At 32.2% G+C, this 26589-nt stretch overlaps 1 protein-coding gene and 1 long non-coding RNA gene across 3 annotated transcripts; both read left to right on the top strand.

The window, feature by feature from the left end:
• Window positions 1–417: 417 nt before the first annotated feature.
• LOC127723248 (uncharacterized) lies at window positions 418–6066 on the top strand. Its single transcript, XR_007991954.1, has 3 exons — window positions 418–521; window positions 3755–3858; window positions 5900–6066. It is a non-coding gene; the product is annotated as an uncharacterized LOC127723248 (long non-coding RNA).
• Window positions 6067–8127: 2061 nt separating this feature from the next.
• LOC127723243 (fibrinogen C domain-containing protein 1-like) lies at window positions 8128–26273 on the top strand. 2 transcript variants are annotated; one of them, XM_052229806.1, is made up of 6 exons: window positions 8128–10383; window positions 15675–15789; window positions 19027–19151; window positions 20397–20493; window positions 21965–22129; window positions 24599–26273. In XM_052229806.1, the coding sequence occupies exons 1-6, from the start codon at window positions 10090–10092 to the stop codon at window positions 24877–24879; spliced, it is 1077 nt and encodes a 358-aa protein (XP_052085766.1). In that variant the 5' UTR covers window positions 8128–10089; the 3' UTR covers window positions 24880–26273. The 2 variants fall into 2 exon arrangements, with proteins under 2 accessions (XP_052085766.1, XP_052085767.1); XM_052229807.1 differs by lacking the exon at window positions 8128–10383 and having other exon boundaries at window positions 15184–15789.
• The last annotated feature ends 316 nt before the right edge of the window (window positions 26274–26589 follow it).

Genomic DNA, 26589 nt, shown 5'->3' on the forward strand with positions numbered 1-26589 from the left:
CCAAACGATGATTTGTTTAAGTTTATGGGAAAAAAATCAATACTGCTGTTTGGTAATCAACACTGACTGATTGCTTGTATTGTCCGAGTTTTTCATTTGAATTTAATAAAAAAAAAAACATACATCATGCACATATATTAAATAGCGATAACAATATTTGAATTTATCTTAATAAAGTAAACATTAATTGTCGTAACAATTGGAATTGCCAAAAAAGATTTAAAGGGTAAGGATGAATAAAGATATCTGACGCGTGTTCAATTAAATAATTGTTAATCTGTTAAGAAAATATCTAATACACTAAATGATTAAATTCTTTTACAGTCTACTGGGTGTGTCAAATCTGCAATCGTGCGATATTTATATTATTGTTTGTGGTATTACGTATGTCAAGACTTTTACACACTGTTTAGTATATGGTTGATATGCAGTTATATTTGACAATTGTTTTTATTATATTTAAAATGACAAATGGCAGCCTTGAGTTATTTAATTTTCAGAGGTATGGAAGGAAGCAGAGGGTAATTATACATTTTATCATCAAATATCTTCACACTCAATATTTTTATGCCTTTTCATCTTTTCGTGCTGAAATACCTTTTGCTTTTTGTATTATTAATTTTCTTAACTGTTGTTTCAATATTTCCGTGATTGACCATTTTTGTTCTGATTAATATTATTATTAGTATTATAAGGTCTATCCACTTTCCCGTGGAAAAGCCTTTTGATATTGTTCTCATTATTATTAGGTCATTCCACTTTTCGTTGTAAGACATTTTGATTTTGTTAATTTTTTACTTCCTTGATTTTAAATTTTTACGGTTTTTGTTTGCTAAGATATTTGGTTTATGATATCGAACAGTTTATACGCTTTCCAAACTGACACCGCTTCACCGAACATTTTTCCTTATAAGAGTTATCACCCTGAACACTGTTATCTCTACTGCATTGCAATCGTGAAAGAAACTGATAAATTTATTTTTTCCAAATTGCTTGTTACATCGTCAGGATGTTGAAAAATATTTTGACCGTAGAGATCCAGAGACTCCATATGAGAGATATTACCCCTTATGTATTTGATATAGTGATATGTATTTACAACTGGTAAACCATAAGTAAAAGAGACCTAAGTTCTTTGACTTGAGGTCATTTGTACACCAAAAAGAGAATAAGGTAAAGGTCAAAGATCAAGGTCATGTTCTGAATTTTTATTTAGGCTTATTATCGCTATCTCTCAGAAACTGTATAAGATATCGACAAAATATTTTTTTACTAAATTGTTAGTTGCGACATGTCATAACATTTAAATTTTGATTGAAAGGGTATGTTAACATTTAACGTGAGTTTTCTCCCCTCTTATATTTAAAATTAAGGTTATGATGATATGACTCATCAACCATATATATATAGTAAAGACCTAGGATCTTTTTATTTGAGGTCCTTACTTTATGACCTTGAAATTCAGATCCAGGTCAAAGTTTAATTTGACGTTCTAAATGTTGACCTTTGCTGTAACTTCTTATTGGTACATGATAAAGTCAAAGGACCTGAACATTGGGTTGAAGAAATATGACCTTGAAGGTCAACTGGAAGAGGTCATTTTTGCATCATTTTCATGTTAAAGTTACTAAAACGTTATATTTTTGGAATTAATGTGATGTAAGATTCAAATGAAACAAGGAAGTGAAATTCTGTAAACCTAAAGTACATTATTATCTCCTTTATTTTTAGCAGAAGTATGTAGAAACCATGCATGTTTTGAAATCGGCGTAAATTAAGCTATTATCTGACACTAGAATAAACATTTTAAACTGGGGTTTAATATTTTCCTATCAAATATGTTCCTTTGGGGTTGAAAGACCTTTTCTGTTTTCTGAACAATTTGCTTTTATCTAATAGTATTATTATTATTATGATTATTATTATTATTACTATCAGCTCATCTTGCCCATAGTACTGTTTGAACTATTGCCATCATTTACGTCAGTGTCAGAAATGTTCAGAATGTCAGATTCTACCTGTTGTCTATTTCGGACAAATCTGTCATAAGACTCATTAAACATGTCATAGGAGTTTTTTGCACTTAAATCAGAATTTGTACCAAATTTTAAGTTTTTAGCTGTTTACTGAAAACTCTTATAGGCAGAGAGGAACTTGCAAATAGGATAAAATGATTAGCAAGATAAAATAATTCAAATAATTGAAAAATGTCAATCAACTCCTGCAGTTTCGACCAAATCACAATTTTAATGTTTAATGTTGAAAGATCTTTAGAAACTATTCCGATTACCATTTTGTTATCCTAAGACGTCTGACTATTAAGTCTGTCCACCTTTTGCAAAACCTTTTCAGAGTCTACTGATTCTTATTATGTCCGTTCACCTTTCCACCGTCAATTGATTTTTGTCTAATTACTTTTTGAATTATCTGCTATTTGATGATCTTGCGCTGTTGTTTCGTACCATGTCTCTCGTATGTCTTGTCTATTTAACGTCCAATCGCAGGAGATCATTTTCCAAATGTTGCTTATTATTGCTACAACTCAGAAAACGCATATCAACAAAGTGTTCGCACACGCTGTTAGTTGCAACTCATCGAAAAACAGTATTTACAAAAATACCGAACTCCAAAATAAATTAGAAAAGAAAAAAAATCCATTAAACCCGAATAAATCAAACGTTAGACTATATCAACCAACGGAACAAATGGAAAACAACGGTCATATACCTGACTTGGTGCAGGCATTTTTCGAAGAAAAAACCTGGTTTTATTACTAGCTAATCCTCTCACTCACTTGTTTACGAGTTATTTATAATTCCGTTATGTTGACAAAATATCGTAAATGCAATACACAAGTTCGATTGGGCTAGTGCCATTTTGTAAGCGTTTCCTCTCCTTGGATATTTGATAGAAAAGGTATTTCGATTTAACCAATAAACATTACATATTAAACTAAGGTAGTTTGATTATTGACGCTTGATATTTAAATTGAGGACAAGGTCGCCGGCTAATCTGACGTTCAAAATTGTGACCTTTCCATTTCTATGTAGCAACATTCCAGCAGCGCCTGCATCATGTGCAGATAGAGAACTAGTATATATCTGCCTATTGATACGATATTTCAGTATTTGCTTTTCCTAGTTAGAGGATTATTGCTAAAAATGAAGCTATTGAACCAAGTGTTTCAAATGGTGAGTTTAAGTCACGCCTTCGAGTTGGTTGACAGTTATAAGGTATCTATGTTAGAGAAAACCACGGATAACTGTTGTAACCACAATCCCGTCCATTTTCTACCGATTGTGACATTACCGAATAAGACATCACCGGATTGGTATTTGCATTAGCAACACATGTGGAGAAGGAACAACTACCCTAGGGGATCACCCGAGTAAACATCGGTGTTTTGTGGAGTTTGTGTTCCTCAATCTTCAATTTTCTTTTTTTCAGTTATTTTTTTCCAAGGCATTGTCAGTTTTTATTCGACTTATGAGTTTTGAATGCCCCCCTGGTATCTTCCAAATCTTGTTTTTTTTTTAACAGAGACCATATTAAACATGATGAACATTTAAGTTAATATCATATTGAACAATGTATTTGAACAGATTAATGTTTCCCCTGTAATGTCTCTGAATGGCACCTTCATTTAAATAGAGAACAAAACATGAATATTTTAACAGATACTTATGCTTCCTTATATTTCATTTATACACGTTGTTATGTCAGTACTATTTAAATAATTTGCCACTATATTTAGGTTCTTGCATCAATTGTGGGCAGCATCAGGAAACTTCTGGCAGAATTTATGGGACAGTGTGTATGAATTGTTTGGAAGGAATGATTTTGCAGTAGGAGTTATAGGTAATGTCTAATTAAATTCAAGTCAGAATCATGCAGACAGTGTTTTCTGGTTGGAAGAGTGATATAAAATTTTATTGAATCAAGCTGTTTTTAACGACACACAGGGATCACTTCTGTCGTCGTTGTCGATGTCCGCATTTCGAACCTCCTTGAAAACGTTATCATCTAAGTGATGTCTAGTGTTTTCTATACCAAAACATGGACTAAGCCGTTTCTGCTTATATAAGTTTGATAAACTCTTTGAAACAGACATGACAAAGTTCAACCACACTTGAACATTTGTCTACAGAGGTTTAAGTGTGCACCTGCTATTTCAATTTTTATCTGAGTGATATGTGGGTTTTCCAATATAAAACAAAAAAGATTTAATCATTTCTGCTCATATCAATGTGACAATCTGCAATTTCTTGAAAACAGTTCGACTCAATTCAATCAAGTTTACACAGATTCTACTACATGGAATGAAATGTTGCCCTGATTTATCAATTTCGATCTGAGTGATTTCCGGAGTTTCCCATACCAAAAAATGAACCTAAGAATTTCTGCTTATGATTTGGAGATTGAAGACAACCCACATCTTCTATGGATTGGTACCACATGTTGTTGTAGTCCAGAATGCAGCAATAAAGAGGAGTATACATGTTGTTTTTAATTGACAATCAGCCTAGGGGATTCTAACAAAAAAATTCCATGATCACAGTGTATGCTGTTGATTATATATCATACAGAATATAACACAACAGCGATGTAAATCAAATTCCCAGCAATCCTCCTTATCTGGTACCTACTGTAACAGCTTTATGTTGATGAATAACATAGGCATGAGCCTTAGTGCTTGTCTTCACAAAACAAAACCCGAATCATCATTATTAAGAGTTTGATTGCTAACTTATTTATATATATCTAAAAAAGAAGATGTGGTATGATTGCCAATGAGACAACTCTTCACAAAAGACCAAACGACACAGAAATTAACAACTATAGGTCACCGTACGGCCTTCAACAATGAACAAAGCCGATACCGCATAGTCAGCTATAAAAGGCCCCGAAATGACAAATGTAAAACAATTCAAACGAGAAAACTAACGGCCTAATTTATGTACAAAAAAATGAACGAATATGTAACACAGCAACAAACGACAACCACTGAAGTACAGGCTCCTGACTTGGGACAGGCACATACATACAGAATGTGGCGGGGTTAAACATGTTAGCGGGATTCCAACCATCCCCTAACCTGGGACAGTGGTGTAACGGTACAACATAAGAACGAACTATAAAAATTAGTTGGAAAAGGCTTAACTCATCAGATGGATACAAATAGAAATACATCTAACAAAAAATCAGAGTGGACATGGCCGGGTACTTGTACATCCCAAAAACAAAAAGACACTAAATGCAGATCTGAGAGTACTCACAGTTACTGACAGCTAGGTAAAAGCCAATAACAACTTATAAAAATATCATGCATCTAAGACTAAATTATCAATCATTACATATCCAATATCAATTGGATTTAGTGTAAAGATGTCATAAACAGTCAGAGAAAAACATGACCTTGTGCAATGCCAAGATACAGGTACCGACAGATTGTAGATTAATGTGCATATGTATATAACAAACATATTTAGTTTGCTTTTAAATCAAATTCGTTGACACATTGTTTTTTAATTCGATAACGGATTAAAATCGCAGTAAAGAATTTTATAAATAGGGATAACGAGTTATAAAAAAATCTATGATAAAGAATTTTATCCGAAATCACGGTTTACAAAAAACTGTGATTGCCAATTGAACAAAATAATTATCATGAATGTAATCCGTTATCACGAGTTATAAAAAAAAATGTAATAACGAATTTAATCCGTTTTTACGAATTACAAAAAATGTTAATATTATTGGACATGTTGGAGGTCCTAAAAGGGCTTCCGTATTCGTGCATGATAACGGTTCATTATTTTTGTGTTCAAAAGAGACAATACAATGAGCTGGAGGAGAAAATAAACGATCAATGGTACTAACTGTGATTTTATATTTACAGGATCGATTTTATTCACTTATTGTGTAATATGGGGTGCAAATGCTCTATTTCTAGTACTAGATGTAACAGGAAAAGTTTTATGTTGAAGTATAAAGTTCAGATGGACCAAAATTTAGCTGTAAATAATACTACTCACTGGTTTGGCCTCAATATACATTTGCCTTTCCCAAATCTTCTGTTTGGATTAGGTACGTAAGAAAAATATTTTTTTTTAAATTAGAATTGTTAGAAACTAACCGTATCATTGTGAGAAACTAACCGTATCAAACATGTTGTTCACAATGGTACAAATTATTTATTTACATCTAATAAAGTTTCCTTCATGCAGTGTAGGATATTCTAATGCACATGAGCAACATATATCACTATTATTTTTTCAAGGGAGTCCTGCTTGCAAAAACTGTAGTCTCTCATGGTTATTTTGTTTGTTTGTTTTTGTTTAAATGTCTGCAATGATTGATCTCTCTGTCGTAAAACTTTTTCTCTGTGTTTGTAAAAAGTTCTTGTTCAGAGCATGTTAGAAAAAATCGAGTTTGATTGGTTCATTTTTAATTTTGAGTAAATTTATTTTGAATTTTTATGGCCATATAACAGTCTCATATATGTGGTCATAAGCTATACACTACGTTAAGCTCTACCCTTTCTGTCTTTGCTTCACATGTTTTTTTATCCCGATCAAAAGAACTGAAATTATTTTCATTTATACCATACGGGTTAAGTAATCTTGACAGGCGATTCTTGATTTCTGTTGTTAATTTATCTCCTTTTCGTGAAAAATGATAACAAACTCTGAAACATAAATATAATATTAGAAGTCATCTCTATTGAATTCATCTACTGCACTTGTATAGACTAGAAGTTATAAGATTTTTATTATCTTGTTAGGTAACCGTTGCATTGACATAATAAATTGTTGTAAATTTTGATCCATTACAATTTATTTGTTATTCCTTTTAACTTTCAAACATCCTGTGAAATACTACAAAGGCTTATACAATTACAAATGTTGATGCCGTTCGGAAAATTTGAAGATATCTTCAATAGGAAATTGAAAAAAGTTTTAGTCTTAGATGCATGACTTATTTTATTAGTTGTTATTGGCTTTGAACTAGCTGTCAGTAACGGCGAGTGTTTTTGTTAGATTTACTTCTATTTCTAACTGATAAAAAAAGAATAAAAGAGACCTATTTGAATAGTTATCGAACCTACTGAATTATCGATGAAGTGCTTTTAAATCATAAAATAAAATATGTTGTGATATATTTATACTTACCTGAGACTAATATAAGAAAAACAAATGAGATTTTGTATTGTTACAGTTAAGGAAACTCAATTGGCAACATGACATGTATCTACATAAATAAAACATTTGATTTTGTGAATTTTGTTTTGACCGGTTTGAATAATACGAGACACAAGAATAGCAACTAAATAATAAATTTATGACATAACCCTGTGCCATCCTACAATAATTCATCTTCAATGTCACATATTGATTTATCAATATCAATAAGTAACCCTCAAAATAACAATTGCAAAGTCTGTCGTAATTTGTATGTCCTCGCCGTATAACCTTTGTCCGTCTAGATGTACATGTCCGTCCGTCCGTCCGTCCGTACGTTGCAAAATTGGTTTCCGTTCTCTAACTTTAGTTTGCCTCAACCAAGTGTTATGAAACTTATACACACGCTAACTACCACAAAACACAGACCAAGTTTGAATTTAAGTAGCGTCACTGTTACCATTCTAGAGTTATGCCCCTTTACAAATGGAAAATTTCCTAAATTTTTCGTTTACGGTCACACAAAACAACAAAAAAAGGAATTTGCAGGTAAAATTAGAGTGTTTTGAAGCCTAGTAATAAATGATTAAAATCAACAAATATAAACCGTTAAAAAAATCCTATTCTCATTAAATCGGATAATTCCTAGTTATTATCTGCAATGTCAAGGAACGGTAATTTGAAAAATTCATTTGATTTAATAAAGTACATAAATTTTATGGTAGTATTGCATTGAAATTGGTTTTCTTTTTTATTTGTTATTTGTGTTAATTGGAATAAATATCGAATGTATTTACCAGAATACAAAAAAAAAATTAAAAAAAAATACGCACAGACAATTTTTTTCGTATCTCAATTGAACATATCTCTGACAACTGAAAACAAATATACATATAAAAATAAGAAGATGTGGTATAATTGCCAATAAGACAACTCTCCACCACAAGAAACCAAAACGACACAGAAAGTAACAACTATAGGTCACCGTACGGTATACAACAATGAGCAAAGCCCATACCGCAAAATCACCTATAAAAGGCCCCGAAATGACATAATTTTATGTAAAACTTTTCAAACGAGAAGCTAACGGCCTGATGTATGTAACAAATAATAAACGAAAAACAAATATGATATACAGCAACAAACGACAACCATTGAATTACAGGCTCCTGGCTTGGGACCGGCACATATAAAATGTGGCGGGGTTAAATATATTATCGGGCGCCCAACCCTCTCCTTATCCTGGGACAGTGGTGCAACAGAACAACGCATGAACAGTACAAAACAATAAACAAAAAACAAATATGATCAACAGCAACAAACGCCACACACTAAATTACAGGCTCCTGACCTGGGATAGGCACATATATAATGTGGCGAGGTTAAAGATGTTAATGGGCGCACAACCCTCCCCTAACCTGAAACAATGTTGTGACAGTTCAAACTACATGCATGAACAAACTATGAAAATAAGTTCAAAAGGTTTTAACTCATAAGATAGATACAAAGCAAAAACAAGTAACAAAAACACAGAGTGGAAGCAGCGAGAGGGTACTTATACATCCCCACAACAACAAAAAACACTAAGTACAGATCTGAAAGAACTCGCAGTTTCTGACAGTTAAGTCACGAATAATAATAAAACAAAACAAATGTTTTAAGGTAAAATGTATCGACTTTTATTGCTATAAAATCAATAATGGAAAATACACACATCAATTACAGATGACCATAACAGAGCTCAATAATAAAGGTAAGTTTTGGTATATTGATTTAATTCATGATCTTGAACCTCATTAAATAAAACAAAACTCAATACGCTATAATCCTGCCTGCGTAAATATACATCTAAAATCGCCAAAACGCAGTAGTGCTTATGTATATATGTAAAATAATAGAAGAGTCCCTCTCTACATATATAGCTTGAAATGTTTAATAGTCTGCATTTGAAAAAAAGTCTGCAATGTCATGCTGAGTATACATTTGTTTTAATCAAAACAGAACTTATAGTTTATGTTTTCGTTGAAACCTATAATTTACTCATGCAGAACTTGTTGAATATGTTATTTGTTAGACGGTAACATTTGCCATTACATTTTGATAACTAAGGGCTTTTTAATATATCTTTGATATAATGTTCAGGTGAGTTTTTGAAAACTGGCTAACTATTTTACATGTCGTAGTCGCATTATTATTGTTCACGATCATTTGTATGAACCTTATTCTTTAAACTTTTACTAACGTTGAAAAAACTCACCAAAGTTACAAGGCTTATTATGTAGATTACTAGACGCACGTGTTTCTTATATATTAAATTCATCGGTGGGACTCAAATTGAAAGTTTTAAAAAGTCAAATCAAATACGAAATTTGAAAAAAGTACTATATTATGTCAAGCTTTCAGAACGAAACTGTGATCAATTTATTTAATTTTAACAAAGGCTTTCACATACAGACATTATCTAACAATCCCACGTGTATTTCTACCAGTTTTAGTTAACAAAAATGTACTATATTACGTCAAACTTTCAACACAAAAATGTTAATAACTACTTTGACAAAGACTTTCACAAACAGACATTATATAATAATCTTTTGTGCATGTATTTCTACCAATTGTAATTAAACCGACTGCCTGATGATTTGTTTAATTTTAAATAGTTTAAAAGCTGTTTGAATGGAAACTCTGAATATTCCAAGAGAATATATATTGCGTTATAATTAGAAAACGAAATCTATTTAATTTGAAATGTGCACTCAACTTATTAATGTGTGCATATTAAACATTTAAAAGGCTTGTTTAAAGTTTATTACATATTTTGTTAGTGCTATGCAATGAACACTGTCTACAAGATTACATGCAAAGCAAAGTAACATAACAACTCTTTGTGAAGGTTCAACTGATAAAAATGTACCGCTCGACATTCTTACTAGTTATCCTTTCTGTTTCGGCTTTATGTGAAATAGTTGTTATCAAGAAACAAAAAGACAAAATATATATAGGTCATGTGCTGTTTGAAGTATTAATGCCAATGTGGTCGATATGTGCTCAGTACTGCTCGAGAGTAAAAATATGCAAATCTATTAACTTTATATCATGGAATAAAACTTGCCAGATAAATGATGATGAACCCGGGATCAGTAATTGTGAAGTCCTTGAGAGTGTTGGAAACAGCTTGGTAGTGTCCTCGAATTTTCCTGAGGTAAATACAATATAATTAGTTTAAAAAAAATGTAGCAAAAAAATCGCTATACATAACATCATATAAAAGTATTTTCCTTTTTACAGTTTTTAAATAATTTCCAGACAATTCCTTTTAACTATAGATGGTTTAGAGTTATACAATTATAGCTCTGAACGTTTTGTTTTCGCAGATCATTAGGACAAGTCATATAATGTAACACTCGTTGGCAAACATTAGATATACAAACCAAAACAATTTGAGTGTCTTGTATATTGAAAAGACACATGTCAGTTTTGTACCACTGCTTGTTTTCTGGTAGATGTATTTTCCTAGTAGGATTGATGCCTCGTTGATAAAAACCTTGAATTTTGTTTTATCTTTTGCACAGAGGTGTACTTGAAGGGGATAATTAATTTTAATATGAATATCAAAGTCATTATGTGTAAAAGTATGTTATATATTTTGCGTGTCGAAAATATCTTTAAAACATTTACAGAAATTTTATGTAAAATTGCTTCTTACGACTGCATACAGTCAACGTGGCACCAACTATTCATTTCATGGATCAACAGTTAAATACATTTATCCCTCCAGGTTCCATACATAAATGGACCCACCAGCTCGTGCTTTATGTGCGATAAAATGGTCCATCTAGGTGCTGTCAATTTTTCAGGGAACTGTTAATTAAATTTGAAGATAAAAGTTACGTTTTAGAATTTGGTTATTCTCTTTATGTCCGTTTTCATCACGTTGCTACTAACGCTTTCAAGTCTTATGATACTCTAGCCTACAAATTAAATAGGTTTGTTTTTTGTGTTCACGATGCAGGTAAATTCAAAAAGCGCGTCAGACGCACATCATTGTAAAAAGTGTAATTTTTCATTGAGAGCCTACTTCTTTCATTTCCATTGATAAACAAATGTATGCGTTACTATTATTATGTGTACACTTTTGAAACGTCTAACAATATTTACATTAATTTAACAAAAATGCCTTTTCTCATTGACCGAATTAGAAAGGTACTATCATAGTCTTGTCAACTTGGGCAATATCCTACATCATATATCAATTCACCCATGTATATCTCCCTTTTAGAAAGATCAGTCTGTACCTACCATTTCTTATACCTATACTAAACCAATTGCAACTAAAAGTTTCAATTACAAACACGTGTTGCAGGATCTCAATCATGTCAATATTGACGACTTCAAGTTCAAACCTCCTGATTGGACATGTTCTAGTTCCCTATTCATATATATAATCTAGCTGACCGTTATTACTGGTGACCTAAAAGTGGCCAATAAAAATTCTCTGCAAAATGTGTTATCCAAAGGCTCGACATATCGAGAACCTATATTCATCAAATGGAAACCCAAATTTAAAATACTGACGGATTCAGTCAAGGATTATGACAGACAATGGGTAAAACGCGAGATAGAAGACAACGATACTCTTTCCGAATGAATTAAGGCAGTGGGGTCGTTGATAAATGAACTAGGCATTGACAATTTACTTGGAAACTCAACATATACCCCTACAACACTTACCAAAGAGGAAATCCTGGATAATCAAAGGTTTGTTCTATTTTCCTTCAGAATTTTAACCAAAGATGACGAACGGGATATTTCATTACTTTATAAGATACCTAAACTACATAAGCGTCTTTACAAACAACTGTATATTGCTTGGTATTCCAAGTGCTCGACAAAACCTCTTTTTTAATTATTAACATCAATTTTATCAGCAATCAAAGCCCTGATTCAAAGTTATTTCGAAACTACCTATTCTAGAGGTGGCGTGAATCAGATGTAGATACTGAAAAAACCCAAAGATCTTTTTGAGTACATACAATCTAAGACTTTTTCATCTTGCAATAGTATTAAAACATTTGACTTTTTACACTTTACACAAGTACTCCCCATTTCAAACTAAAAGACAAATTCAAAGAGTTTGTCCTGCTTTGTTTCATTAAATAAAATAGCCAACATATATACAAGTATCTTGTCTTAGAGAGGGATAAACCCTACTTTGTACATAATCACTTAATTCAAAGTCTTTCCGACTTGTTCCTTTATTGATATGAGGCTGACGTCATACAGGAACTTCTTAGAGGAAAAGAAAAGAAGTAAGCAGTATCCTTTAACTACTTTCCGCTATGAAGATGATGTTCTCACATAAAGTAATTCAAAATTTAGTGACCATGTTGAACACATCTATACCATCGAACTTGAGATAAAAGACAGGTACAGTCTGCCTCATATATCTTGACCTACATCTAGAAATTGACAATGAGGGTCACTTAAAAACAAAACGTTTCGACAAAAGAGATGAATTCAGTTTATTGTCAACTTTCCATTTCTATGTAGCAACATTCCAGCAGCGCCTACATATAGAGTATATATGAAGAAGTTAGCTGTGTCCTGTATTTTTTCCGCTTGATGATGTTCTTTCAATAAATAATTCAAAATCTGGTGATTATGTTGAAAGCATCTATCCAATCGAACTTAAGATAAAGGATACAGTTATTAGAAATAAAAACAGTATAAGTCACAATGTGCAAAAAGTAAACAATTATATGTCAAAGTATAGTTTTTAATACGGAGTTGTGGCTCACACCGAACAGCAAGCTATAAAGGGCACCAACATAACTAGTTTAAAATAATTCAAACAGGAAAACCAACGGTCTACTCTATATAAAAAACGAGATACGAGAAGTACTTATGACCCACATCAACAAACGAAAACCCCTGAACAACAGGCTCCTGACTTAGGACAGGTGCAAACAAATGCAGCGGGTTTGAACTAGTTTGTTGACGCCAAAGTCTGCCTCATATCTTGACTTATATCTATAAATGAACAATGAGCAAAGTCGGTTGGAAAATAAACTTAACGACAGAAGGGATGATTACAGCATCCAAATTGTGAACTTTCAATTTCTATGTAGCAATATTCCTGCAGCGCCTGCATACGGAATATATATCTCCAAGTTGATACGCTATTTCAGGGCTTGTATTTCCTATCATGATGTCCTTGATAGAGGGTTGCTGCTCACAAGGAAGATATTAAATCAAAGGTTCCAAGTGCTGAAGTTGAAATCATTGCCTTCGTAAATGTTACGGACGCAATCACGAGTTGGTTGACCGTTATGGAATATCCGTTTCACAGATAATAGAGGATATGTTCCCAATGGGTTAAGTAAAATCCCATTCCCTTTTCCTCGAATATAATTTACCGATTTAGACTTATTACCGGGTTTGCACTAACACGAGCAACATGACGAGTTCCACATCTGGATCATGATCTGCTTACCCTTCCGGAGAACCTAAGATCACCCCATTTTTTTTGTGAAGTTCGTGTTGCTCACTTTTGAGTTTTATAAGTTGTGTTTTGTGTACTATTGTTTGTCTGTTGGTTTTTTTTTTATCCATGTTGTTAATTGTCATTTTATTTTCCACCTGTGAGATTGTATGAACCTTTGGTATATTTCGCCTCTCTTTTCAGATAGCTCAAGCTAAAACAAATTACACAATTTAAAAATCTTATTTTTGAAATGAATGCAAAACGAAATTGAAGTCGGAAGATATTTTTCAATTGGAATATATGTGTAGGACTCTAAAGTGCGATGGTACTCTAAAGTGCGATGGCCACGCTAAAGTGCGATTGTCTACGCTAAAGTACGATGGTGTCTCACGCTAAAGTGCGATGGTTGTTTATTTGCTAAACCGTACGATGGTACATGTATATCACGCTAAAGTGCAATGGACCAATAGGGTAAGGTTCGAGGGACTAAAACGTTAAAATACATGGATTTAAAAATAAAAATAGTACTTTTGCAAAAGTTAGTATGCTAAGGCAATTATAGTTTGAGGTTGGGCGATTATTTTAGCCATATTGACTGGACTATAACATATGTGAAAGGCTTTATAATTTACCGGTAGGCTTAAGTGATTGTTTCTAAACTTAGAAGACCGACCACGTAATAATTGCTGAAAAGGTAATTTAGGTGTGACAAAATACTGTATTTCCTGTTAAATGAATTGTTAACAATTTGGGCGTAGCAAATATTTGGATAATTGGTGTAGCTTGTCGCTCACACAGTCTATCAATACCCAATCTTAACATCCCCCCTTTTACAGTCGTCTGACATTGTAAATTACAAATACAAAATGCGTTCATTGTCGGAATAAGTAACACTTATTTGTATACAAGGCTTGAAGCATTAATTTAAATGCAAGAAAAATGCTATATTCGCCAAGCTTTCTCCTTTTTTGTAACGAATACTAATACATGTTATATTTTCCCACACTGTACAAACTTATGTTTTAGCCGACAAATTATAATTTACGCCTAAAAACATGTACCTTTATTTAATGATTTAAATGTATCCGTTCGCTTCCAATAGTAGCAGGATACAGGATACCTATGCGTATACTATTTTGTATCTATATAGTAAAATGGTCGACTGCAAGTCCTTCTTCCAGCACCCCCAAAAAACACATTTGCTTCAGCCGACAAAGCACGGTTAGATCTGAAATTAAGCATGGACATTTGGTTTTAAAGTTGTCAATCAAGTATTCTTAATTTATATTACGGCATATTCATTTTGGTTTGTATTTATAAACGAATGTTAACGTCACAATCCAACTACGTTTCTTATGTCTATACTTTCGCGGACCATCAGACTTTAGCGTATGGAGGCATCGCACTTTAGCGCAGACCATCGCACTTTAGCGTGACCATCGTACTTTAGCGTCCCCATCGCACTTTAGAGTCCTACATATGTACTTTATAAACCATTTCGATGATAATTTTTGTGGTCAGGTGTGTGTTGTTTATTACATGTATTACATTGTCTAAGGACATTTGGGGTAAACAGATTTGATGCGGAACATTCTGCAGTTTTATTATATTGATTGTAATCGGTTGGTTGTTTTTATTTGTTATAACGTTTTCCAATAACTATTTCAGTAAATTCATTTAATAATTCATTCAGTCACACCGAGAACATTAGAAATATCTTTGATTAAAAGGATACAAAATTTACGGCATATCTTAAAACTATTCACATTATTCATTTTGTTTTGCGCCAAAAAAAAAAAACGTTTTAGGGAAAAAATGGTCCAATTGTTATAAATTTTCAAATTAACGCAGTCATATTTGAACGATATTACTTTAGTTCATTCAGAACACTGAGAATGCCTCTGTAATACCCCAGTTCAAACAATTTGTATCGTTCCTCTGTCAGAAATTTACATAGATATAGAATAGAGTTTTCATGTTCATGTAACTTTTGACCTTTCAAATTTCAGAACTTAGCTGGCCATTGCAATGGTAATAATTGTAAACTCAATGAGGCATGTATGCCAAAGGGAACAGAATACTATTGTTCTCTATTACCTTTGAAGTTATCAGAAAGCAGCACTAGTAAGTTAAAAAATATCAAGTCTAGCTGATTCGTGCATATTGCATATTGCGTTTGATGATAAAGGCATGAAACTTTGCACAATTGTAGCTACATGTATATATATGGTAGTCAATTTAAGCTATGGACTCACTCTGCAAAATCCTTTGTGGCCGCTATTTCAAATTCGACTGCCAATCAGTCTATATTTCACAACCATGTATAATATAATGCAATTAATATTCTAAGTCAACATTGTTTGTAACGGTCAAATTGAGTGGATAACTTTACCAATTTTTTTCATGGCATCAATTCCCAATTTAACGTAGACATTCGGCTAGATTTTGGATAATTTACATGTACCAATGGTTTTTACATATTTAAAAATTTGTGATTCTAAGGTTTAAAAAGAGACATTTATAAAATCCAATATAATATGATCTATATGCCTAATTACTAGATATGACTCGTCATTCTATTTTAACAAGAGCACCAAGTCAGGTTTCACTTGTTGAACTGGAACAAAAATACCGAATTCCGAAGAAAATTCAAAACGGAAAGTCCCTAATCAAATGAAAAAATAAAAAGACCAAACACGTCAAACGAATGGATATCAACTGCCTTATCCATGAGTTGGTACAGGCATTTTCTTATGTAGAAAATGTTTGATTAAATCTGATTATATATCTAGCTAAACCTCTCACTTGTACGACAGTCGCATAAAATTCCATTATTTTGACAGCGATGTGTGAACAAAACAAAAAGACATAATAGGCAAAAATGTCAAAAATAAGGGTACTGCAGTCAGCATTGTGTTATAATCTTAATCACTATCAACACAAACAAATATGACAACAAAGAAACTCAAAAAGGCATATAGACAAAGAACACTAGCAAAAATTGACAAATGGATATTACCAAAAATAGACTTAACAGTGAACGTAATATTCACAAAGACAAATAAAAGAATACTATAAACGTTCAGAACGCCAATAACTAGAATCTATACTTCAAGACCATTGTGTATTATTTGTGAAGTTGATACGAAATATTTATCAACAAGGTCTTGGTATCTCCCGATGAACTTTTTTGGAAGAAGGACGAGACTTTTGACATTTCTAGTTCATCAACTCTCTGCTCTGACCTATTATCTGTTATCAAGGTGGCTACTTCATGATGGCTACTTGTAAAAAAAAGAAAACGTCCAATGTTTCCTGACAGAGCATTCCCCTTCCCTACCCTCCTTCCCCATTCTTATGCCTATTATCGCTCTCTTTTTTATACCATCTCGTCAAATGTTTCCTCACAGAGTATTCCCCCTTCCCCTACCCTCCTCCCCATCATAATAATTATCTTCTCCCACTTTATTATCGTATAAACAGCAAGATATTTTCTATTTTTTTTCAGGACAGCCCATTAAGTGTTTGCCTAACTCCCCATCACATTTAAAATAGTATCACACATAACATCATTGTCCTCTCGCATTTTTTTTATCAACCCTGACATCCTTTTATATCTGCTAATCTCATTTTTATTAGCTCATTACAAAATTATGATACCTTTGCGATCAATGTCAAATAGGGTATATGCTATCCGCATCCCCTCGAAGTAGCACTCTTGGTAAAAGGCCGAATCATTCCCTTCCTGAAGGTTTCACAAGATTTGAGAGTGAATGTTGTTGTGTGTTTGCTTTTAAACTGTTGCTGATTTAGAACATCATGCATGTGGTTTACTTGATCACGTTATGTTGATTCAATTGGAACTTGTTAATTACTATGGCCATTTCTAGACAAAACACCATTAAATGCTGAAGATGTGCAATATTGCTGGGTCAATTTGATTGCACCACATCCACCTTTTGCAAGTGTGTAATTTTACTGGTCGCCTTGGTCGACCAGTTGTGGTTAAGTGGGCAATCAATTTCCCTGTAATTACTTCATTCTTTGCACGTCATATACTTCTCACCAGGGTCTTGTTCCTCAATAAAATGTATGTTAGGATCTTTGCATAAAAATGAGAAATACGCCTAATATAACCTCATTGAAATATCTTTTTCATTATGCATGACAGCCTCAAAAAATAATCTGCTGTTCTAAAAGTACTATGTTTTCTTGGTTGAACACTTGTTCAACCACTGTTTACGAACCAATCACATAAGAATCTCAACGAAGCCATTTCTATATCATAAATATGAAGACCTGAAACAAAACAAGTTTTTTTGTTCTGCTAGAAACATGATTCTAAGTCCTGAATTTCAGCATGTTCTGTACAGAAAAGTAATGTTTTTTTTAACTGAAGTTAAAATTGAATGAATGGGTGGTAAATGTAAATGAGAACATAACCGATATATCCAAATAAAGTTCCCAGACGTCACAAACAACAAACCCCCATTGAAGCCCTGGATCCACTAATGCAATACTTTATTGAATATTAATAACGTAAATAGAAATTGTATGCATTTATTTTCCCTTATAACGAACAAAAGTATTGAGAAAATGAGACTGGGTTGAAATCTTTTGATCTTTAGTAGGGGTCTGGAAACTATTATCTGTTTTCAAGGTGGCTACTTGAAGGAAAAAGAGAAAACGTCCAATGTTTCCTTACGGAGCGTTCCCGTTCCCCTATCCTCCCCCATCCAAATAGGAAAATACTAATTATAAAAAATAAAGTAAAATAACCAATATCTTTCGTATTTGTTTTTCGTTTATTGTTTTGTTATAAATTATACCGTTAGTTGAATTGTTTAGTATTATTCATGTCGGGGCTTTTTATAGCCGACTTTACAGTATGTTTTTTTTCTCATTGTTGAAGGCCGTACGGTTTCCTTTCATTGCTTACATCTAAATTTTTTGAACTTTGGTGGATATTTGTCTCATTGGCAATCATACCTCATCTCCTTAATTTTATAATAGTTTAAAGAATAGTAAAAAATATCTTAAATAACTGATTTAAAAATATATAATCTTAATAATTAATTATTAAGTGATTCACTTGAATAGTATGAAATTGTAAAATTGTTATCTTCGTCAGTTACGTCACATCAACAACACAAACCGACGCGATCACGTATAAAGAAACAAAAAGGAACTAGACGAGTATATGAAAATATAAGTTAGAAAGTATCTAGCTCATATTATTCATACGGCCATGTGATCTATTGTTAACACAAATACATCCAATCGTCGTGTACTATATCTGATATATAAGGTTGATATCAAGTTATAAATAAAACATAATACACTTTTTTAAATATTATCCAGAACTTCGCCCACGTGACTGCAATGATCTTCCCAAAGGAAGCCAATCCGGGGTATATACAATATACCCAACAGATGGAAACTTTGACGTTTACTGTGACATGGATACAACAGGATTTGGATGGACTGTAAGTAAAGTAAAGGCGTTGATTTTTAATCGTCTATTGTTATTATATGATTATATCATTATATTCGTATAGAATATTAATAGAATTAAACTTTATCGGTAATTTATCGAATGTGTATGTTTTGGTGTTTGTTGTTGTTGAGAATATGAAGTAAAATGATATATTTAGTAATACTAATTTTACGCGTACAAAACGTTGGGATAGTTGTTCGGTCGTATGAATGAAATCGAATGCATTTAATTGATAAATTGACCCGGATTAGATTGTACACTTGACTTGCTGCCCTGAAAGATGACGTCATTGCCTAATATTTTCAGTATCAAGTCCTGTCCATGATCTTAAAAATATTAAACAGTGAGATGCCGATATCTATGAGTAGTGTACATGTACTAAATGTATAAACGAAAATAAAAAAACAGCATTGTTATTTCAAAAAGGGTGATTCTGTACAACCTTAAAAACAATAAGATATATCAATCAATAGTTTAATTTTGACCAGCTGATGTTCACTTTACCGATTGTCAGTATTTCTCAGAATAGTTTCACGATATATTCATCGAATCACAAGCAGGATTGTATTATTAAATGTAAAGCAACAATGAACAATTTCCTTTTGGTTTATTGTTTTCCTTTTTAAAATTTAGGGTTGATGGCGTTAATATTACAATATAATATTGATAGTTTTTGTTATCTCCGATTTATTATCGGGATCTATAATTTCTAACTGAAACTTACGAACCTTGTTTTAGCTTACTGTGTATTGGACGACTCTTTACTCTATGAATTTTGTTTCATATTTTTTTATCATTTTAACAAGTCTTGCAATACATCATTTCTTCATTGAAAGTTGAAGCCTGATTTGTTGTTTTGAAATTGCTGACAGTTCGATTAAAAGGTAAATTTACTGAAAATTAAAAACATGGTACCCAATTTAGTCAGTTTTACGGAACTTTAGACATATCTTGATATACCTTCACCAGGAGGAACGCTAAAACCTCAAAGTATGATAATCTGATATGCATAACTATATAAACACGTGAATAATTATATAACAAAAAAGAGACCTAAAAAGATTAACAATATAACGAAAACATATTACTGCCTCTACATAAAAACTGAATTCAGTGGAAAATAGACTAATCTGCCTGAAAAATGAAAACAACACTTTACTAATATTACACTTTCAAAGCGCCAGGAAGTATTTTATCTAATTCTATTATTATAATGTTATATAATTTTTCAAAGGTTTTCCAAAGCAGAGTGGATGGAACTGTCGATTTTTACAGAGGATGGTTGGATTATGAGACTGGTTTTGGAAATTTGAATTCGGAGTTTTGGTTGGGTAATTTTCTCTTTAGAACCAATTAAACAACTTTGTTTTAATTCAACACAGCTTGTTAATGTAACTTTCATAAGTTTCGTATTATCCTATTTGAATACACAATTGTCTTAAATTACGTGTATGTGAGAAGATGGGAAAATGATTGCATGGTAAAAAGGAGGGACGAAAGATACCAGAGGGACAGTCAAACTCATAGATTGAAAACAAACTGGCAACACCATGGCCAAAAATAAAAAGACAAACAGACAAATAATAGTACAGATGACACAACATAGAAAACTAAAGACTAAGCAACACGAACCACACCAAAAACTGGGTTTGATCTCAGGTGCTCCGGAAGGGTAAGCAGATCCTGCTCCACATGTGGCACCCGTCGTATAAGAATGTCAAGAAAAGCACAACGTTTGATGTAAAGGTTATTATTTGAATATTCTAATTGTGTACTTTAAAGTTTACAAATACTTTTTGCAGAAAATATTTTCTCTACGGTATATAATTAAATAGTGCAGGTAGGATTTCCTATGAATGAACAAAATTTCATACCTTCATTTTTTTTTAAATAATCCTTCACATGAATGTGATAAAAATATTTTTTTTTAAAGTTTTACTAAAAGTTTTGCATTATTTACTTTTATGTCCATTTATTTTAGCGATAAATTAACAGAACTTCATTTTAATTGTGTCGAAAGATGAATTGTGCGGTAACGACGTTTTTTGATATTTTGTATAAAAACAAGGAATTGTACCTCTCCACCCACAAGAATCCAAATAACACAGAAATTAACAACCATAGTTCACCGTACAGCCTTTAACAATGATCAAACCCCATACCGCATAGTCAGCATTAATTTTATTTAGTCTAAATAAGAGAGAAATGGAATGTTTCTAAATAAAACCTTTAAAGAATATAAAATTAAGATGGTAGATTGTTCAGTATAACCCAACCTGACTAAAACGAACCATAACTAGCAAACGCAATGTTTTAATTGATTTTTAATGTTTATTTCACAAATATAGCTCATCCACAGTTACTTCGTAAGAATAGCAAAAATACATACTTGCATACCAAACGAATCGAGTTGACCATTATAACCACTATTTAAATATATTGATTCTGTCTTAAATGAAAGTTTGACATCGAATAGAGTTAACCCATGTGGATCTTTGTGCGTAATTCCACAAAGTCGACACACTTATAGTTCTTCATTTTTCAAAACACATGAAAATAGGAATCGATCAAGAAATTTATTTCATTTTATTGTTTTTTTTTTTAATGTTATGTGATGTTTGTTTTTTAATTAAACATGTTAAAGTTGCGTACACAATTTAACATTTTAACAAATCATACATGCATATGAACACGTAAAGACTTTTGAAGAGCTGTTTGAAAATAATAGGATTGAAAAACAAATAATATGCCGATCTATTAACATGTTTGTGCAGATTTAAGTTTTATTACAAATTTTCACAGGAAATAAATACATTAATATACTTACGTCTTCTGGAAACTACAAGCTTTTAATCCACCTTGAAGATTTTGAAGGGAATTGGAGATATGCAGAGTATAGCGTATTTAGTATCGGAAATGCCACAACAAACTATATTTTGAACATAAGTGGATATTGCGGAACTGCAGGTATAACTTACGAATTTCAAATAAATATTTTGAATGAAGAAAACCGTATGGTTTATTTCATAGCAGCTTTAACAAGTACGGAATTATACGATTACAAAATGTATATTTCCTAATCATTAAAATGAAATTGAAATCAAAAGAAATTAAATTTACACAAAATATGTAACATTATTAAAAAATATTTGCAACGTTTTGTAAGTTTATTTACAATGGAGTTAAATTTGGATAATAAATATAAAAATCCGTTTTATTGGGTACAAAATTCCTGTATAGTAACAAATTTTTCAAACGTTAAAACGCTTTTATTTAAGAGTAATAAAACCATCATATTTGAAAACAAGGCTCAAAAGAGGGAGATGGTACACTTTGTACTTGAAAACAAAGATGACAAAATTTTTCAGTCTACAGCTCCATAAACCAACTACATACTTATCTTGATACGATGTGTAACGTAAGCGCGCCAACGTGTTATGAAGGAGTACAAATACAAAATGTTTGTCTGTGAAGAAATCTCATTATAAAAGGGCTAAAGTAGTTAGCCGACAGTACTAATCGCCCTATTATGAACATGTAAACCAGCTATAAAACACTAAGAGGAGTTAAAGAATGGTACTACATAAAAGACCAAATGACACAGAAATTAACAATTATAGGTTGCCGTACGGCCTTTGACAATGAGCAAAGCTCATACAGTATAGTCAGCTAATTCTATTTCTAGATACAAGTCAAGATATAGGAAAGATTTAACTAGTTTATCTATCGTAGGCTTTATTCCAATTTTTATGGGATAGGTGCAGTCAACATAGTCACCAATTTTGAACTATTTAGTGAAAGGGCATCATATATAGCAGAAAATGATTTGTTTCTTAGTAAAACATGATGTTTGTATGTTTGAAATTCTGGCTTATGAAACAAAGTTATTCTAAAAGGTTACCAATTCAACACTGTTATTAGATAATTAAATATTATTTTTATTGGTACTAATATTGATTTTGTTATCAGTAAATTAAAACCAAACTAAATGTTATTGTTATATACATATACACATTCATAGATCTACAATCTGTCGATACCTATATCTTGGCATTGCACAAGGTCTTGTTTTTCTCTGACTGTTTATGACGTCTTTACAATAAATCCATTAGATGTTGGATGTGTACAGATTGATAATTTCGACTTAGATGCATGATTTTTTTTATTAGTTGTTAGTGGCTTTGAACTAGCTGTCAGTAACTGCGAGTACTCTCAGATCTGTACTTAGTGTCTTTTTGTTGTTTGGATGTACAAGTACTCAGCCACGTCCACTGGTATTTGTATATTTGTATTTTTATCCATCTGATGAGTTAAGCCTCTTTCAACTGATTTTTATAGTTCGTTCTTATGTTGTACTGCTACACCACTATCCCAGGTTAGGGGAGGGTTGGGATCCCGTTAACATGTTTAACCCCGCCACATTCTGTATGTATGTGCCTGCCCCACGTCAGGAGCCTGTAATTCAGTGGTTGTCGTTTGTTGCTGTGTTTCATATTTGTTTTTCGTTCATTTTTTGTACATAAATTAGACCGTTAGTTCTCTCGATTGAATTGTTTTACATTGTCATTTCGGGGCCTTTTAAAGCTGACTGTGCGGTATGGGCTTTGCTCATTGTTGAAGGCCGTACGGTGACCTATAGTTGTTAATATCTGTGTCATTAAGTCTCTTGTGGAGAGTTGTCTCATTGGCAATCATACCACATCTTCTTTTTTTTTAAATTTTTGGAGCAATTCTTTAATATGTCTTTTGGTGGTTTATTATAAAAAATGTATGTAGGAGTAAATAAGTAAATATTTTTTACATTAATGCAGGAAGATAGGGACTGTTATTGTATATATTAGATTATAACACAATGTTAACTGCCTGTACCCCTAATTTTGACATTTTCATCTTTTATGTCTGTTTGTTTTGTTCACACATCGTTGTCAATATAATGAATTTTATGCGACTGTCATGCAAGTGAGAGGTTTAGCTAGTTGTAAAACAAGCTTTAATCCACTATTTTCTACATAAGAAAATGTTTGTACCAAGTCAGGAATATGACAGTTGTTATCCATTCGTTTGATGTGTTTGAGCTTTTGATTTTGCCATTTGCTAAGGAACTTTTCGTTTAGAATTTTCCTTACATATCTTTAGAATTTTATAGTTTATAGAAGTATCTGAGAAGTAGCAATATCAGGCAAAAGTTACAGTTAAGAATTATGATCTTTACTACTGTGTTAGCTGACTAAGGACCTCAAATTATTACAACGTCGGTCTCAATCACTTATTAAATTTATTATACTTCGATATCCAAATTCATGGGTCAAAAAGTACCCGTTTGAAGACATTTCCTTTCGCTCGGTTAGTATATAGGATTGCCTGCCTCGATAAACTATTTTGAATTATATAGTGTATTTATATAAAAATATTAATCTTGTTTGTTTTCTTGAATAGGAGATAGCATGGGTAGAGCTAATCACGGGCTGCACAACGGCATGATGTTTTCTACTAAGGACATGAAAAACGACTATGCTTCTAGTGGCCCCTGTGGGGTATTGTTTAAGGGTGCATGGTGGTTCAATAGATGCCATAATTCTAATTTGAATGGTGAATATTTAGGAGGCATTCACTCTACTCAGGGCCATGGAATCGTTTGGAAGACATGGAAAGGGGAATATTATTCACTGAAGTCTTCGAAAATGATGATTAAACGAAAAAAATCCATTTATTATTAAAAATACAAACTCAAGTTAATTGTACAAAAATATCAAGTAGTTTAAAACATCATAATAATCGTTTAGAAATGAGCTTAATTGGGTCAGTGATGAATTACTAATTAAAGGTGACTGTTTGTTTATTATCTAACGAATATCTAAAATATATTTATCTGTTTTGATAATATATTGTCGTTGCTAAAGATTTTGAAAAACAGACAATTTCTAATTTTCAAATTTTTAGATTTTTTTTTTCAAATCTTGTTTAAAATCAAAATTCTTATGTTAACTACACAACTTATAACCTTCTTGCAACTCCAGAATTAAAGATATATGTAAAAAAAAAACGGACCATTTTAGATTTTTAAAATGTTCAGATTAAACCAAGTTCTGACTTTTTCGCTTTTCTAAGAACTATTAACATTTGTTTAGGCATTGAATTTGATGGTCCTAATGAATCAGTAATTTATTGGAGTTCTATATAACACAAATCTTAGATTAATCATGCAGCGTAAATCACAACAAAATTTGAAATAATACCCCTCCATCAAAAGTTCGTTGATTCATACATTTTATGCATATGTTGGAAGCGGGATATCAAAGTCCATTAATCTACGATTATATCAGTAGATTTGATAACAATCCTAAAAGCAAATCAATTACTGTCTTCATTGAGGCAATCAAATGTTATGTTTACATAAATATTCACAACCGCACGAGGATAAAAGCTTATGTGAAGGGTAACTGTCAGTCACCACTTACGAAAAAGTAGTGCTTTATATACCTACGCGTATTATCATTACCCATGTAAATCTTCATATCTTATATTTAAAGACCTTTTCTTCATGAGTGTTGTTTTTAACATTTATTTATTTGTCTCAGACTTGCTCACATTGCAACCGGAAATTATCTATATCATAGCCTACGTAGATGCCTGCTAGTTACACCACTATATGTCTTTACCATATTCTACTGAAGGTGCCTGCAGGTCGCATTGCTATTCATCTGTAAAATAGGTGCCTGTATGTCACATCACTATAGATCTGTACCATAGCCTTTTGGCCTGCATGTCATACTGCTATTCATCTGTACCATTGCCTATTATAGGAGCCTGATATAAGTAAATTTTAAAAAATAGCAATAATTCTTATATGATTTGCAGATTAGATAATACGTTGATATGATTGGTTGGAAGGACTTCCGGTAGTTGTTCATGACGTTGTTTATTTTTCGATAGACGACGTTGACCGAACTTCTTTTCGTAACCAATGTAAACAAGTTGGCGGCGATAATGACACAATCCGGATCAACGTTCACAAAATTTATTTTTAATTTGCGTTTGTAGTTCTTAATAGTTAAATTAATAATAAACACAAAACATTTGTTTGAATGATAATAAGAGTTTTTGTAGTTTATTTTTTATCAGATTGCAAATTTCATGGAGTACATAGTTTTGCGTTAACCAACAAATATATTCATGCGCTATGCCTAGTCAATGACACAAACATACAATTAACGTGTGATAGAAGTTATGCGTGTGGAAAAATAAATTCCTTATCTCCAATTTTAAAGAATTATAAGGATTAAACGCCTTTTTAAAGGAATTTATTGGTGTAAAAAATGTACCAAGTCACTCACAAACATATCCTTTGGACTTTTATTTGTTTGAGAGTGAATTGGTCGAGTTTATACACCAATAAAGTCCTTTAAAAGGGCGTTTAATGCTATAAT

Source organism: Mytilus californianus, unplaced genomic scaffold, assembly GCF_021869535.1.
Source record: "Mytilus californianus isolate M0D057914Y unplaced genomic scaffold, xbMytCali1.0.p SCAF_13, whole genome shotgun sequence".
In the NCBI taxonomy this organism is placed as follows: domain Eukaryota; kingdom Metazoa; phylum Mollusca; class Bivalvia; order Mytilida; family Mytilidae; genus Mytilus; species Mytilus californianus.

What these genes read in the sequence shown, in the direction of transcription:
- LOC127723243 (XM_052229806.1), top strand. Translation starts at nt 10,090, where the DNA reads ATGTACCGCTCGACATTCTTACTAGTTATCCTTTCTGTTTCGGCTTTA. An exon ending in GTTATCAGAAAGCAGCACTA is followed by an intron (nt 15,790 to 19,026) that starts GTAAGTTAAAAA and finishes AATATTATCCAG; the next exon opens with AACTTCGCCCACGTGACTGC. An exon ending in GAATTCGGAGTTTTGGTTGG is followed by an intron (nt 20,494 to 21,964) that starts GTAATTTTCTCT and finishes AAATTTTCACAG; the next exon opens with GAAATAAATACATTAATATA.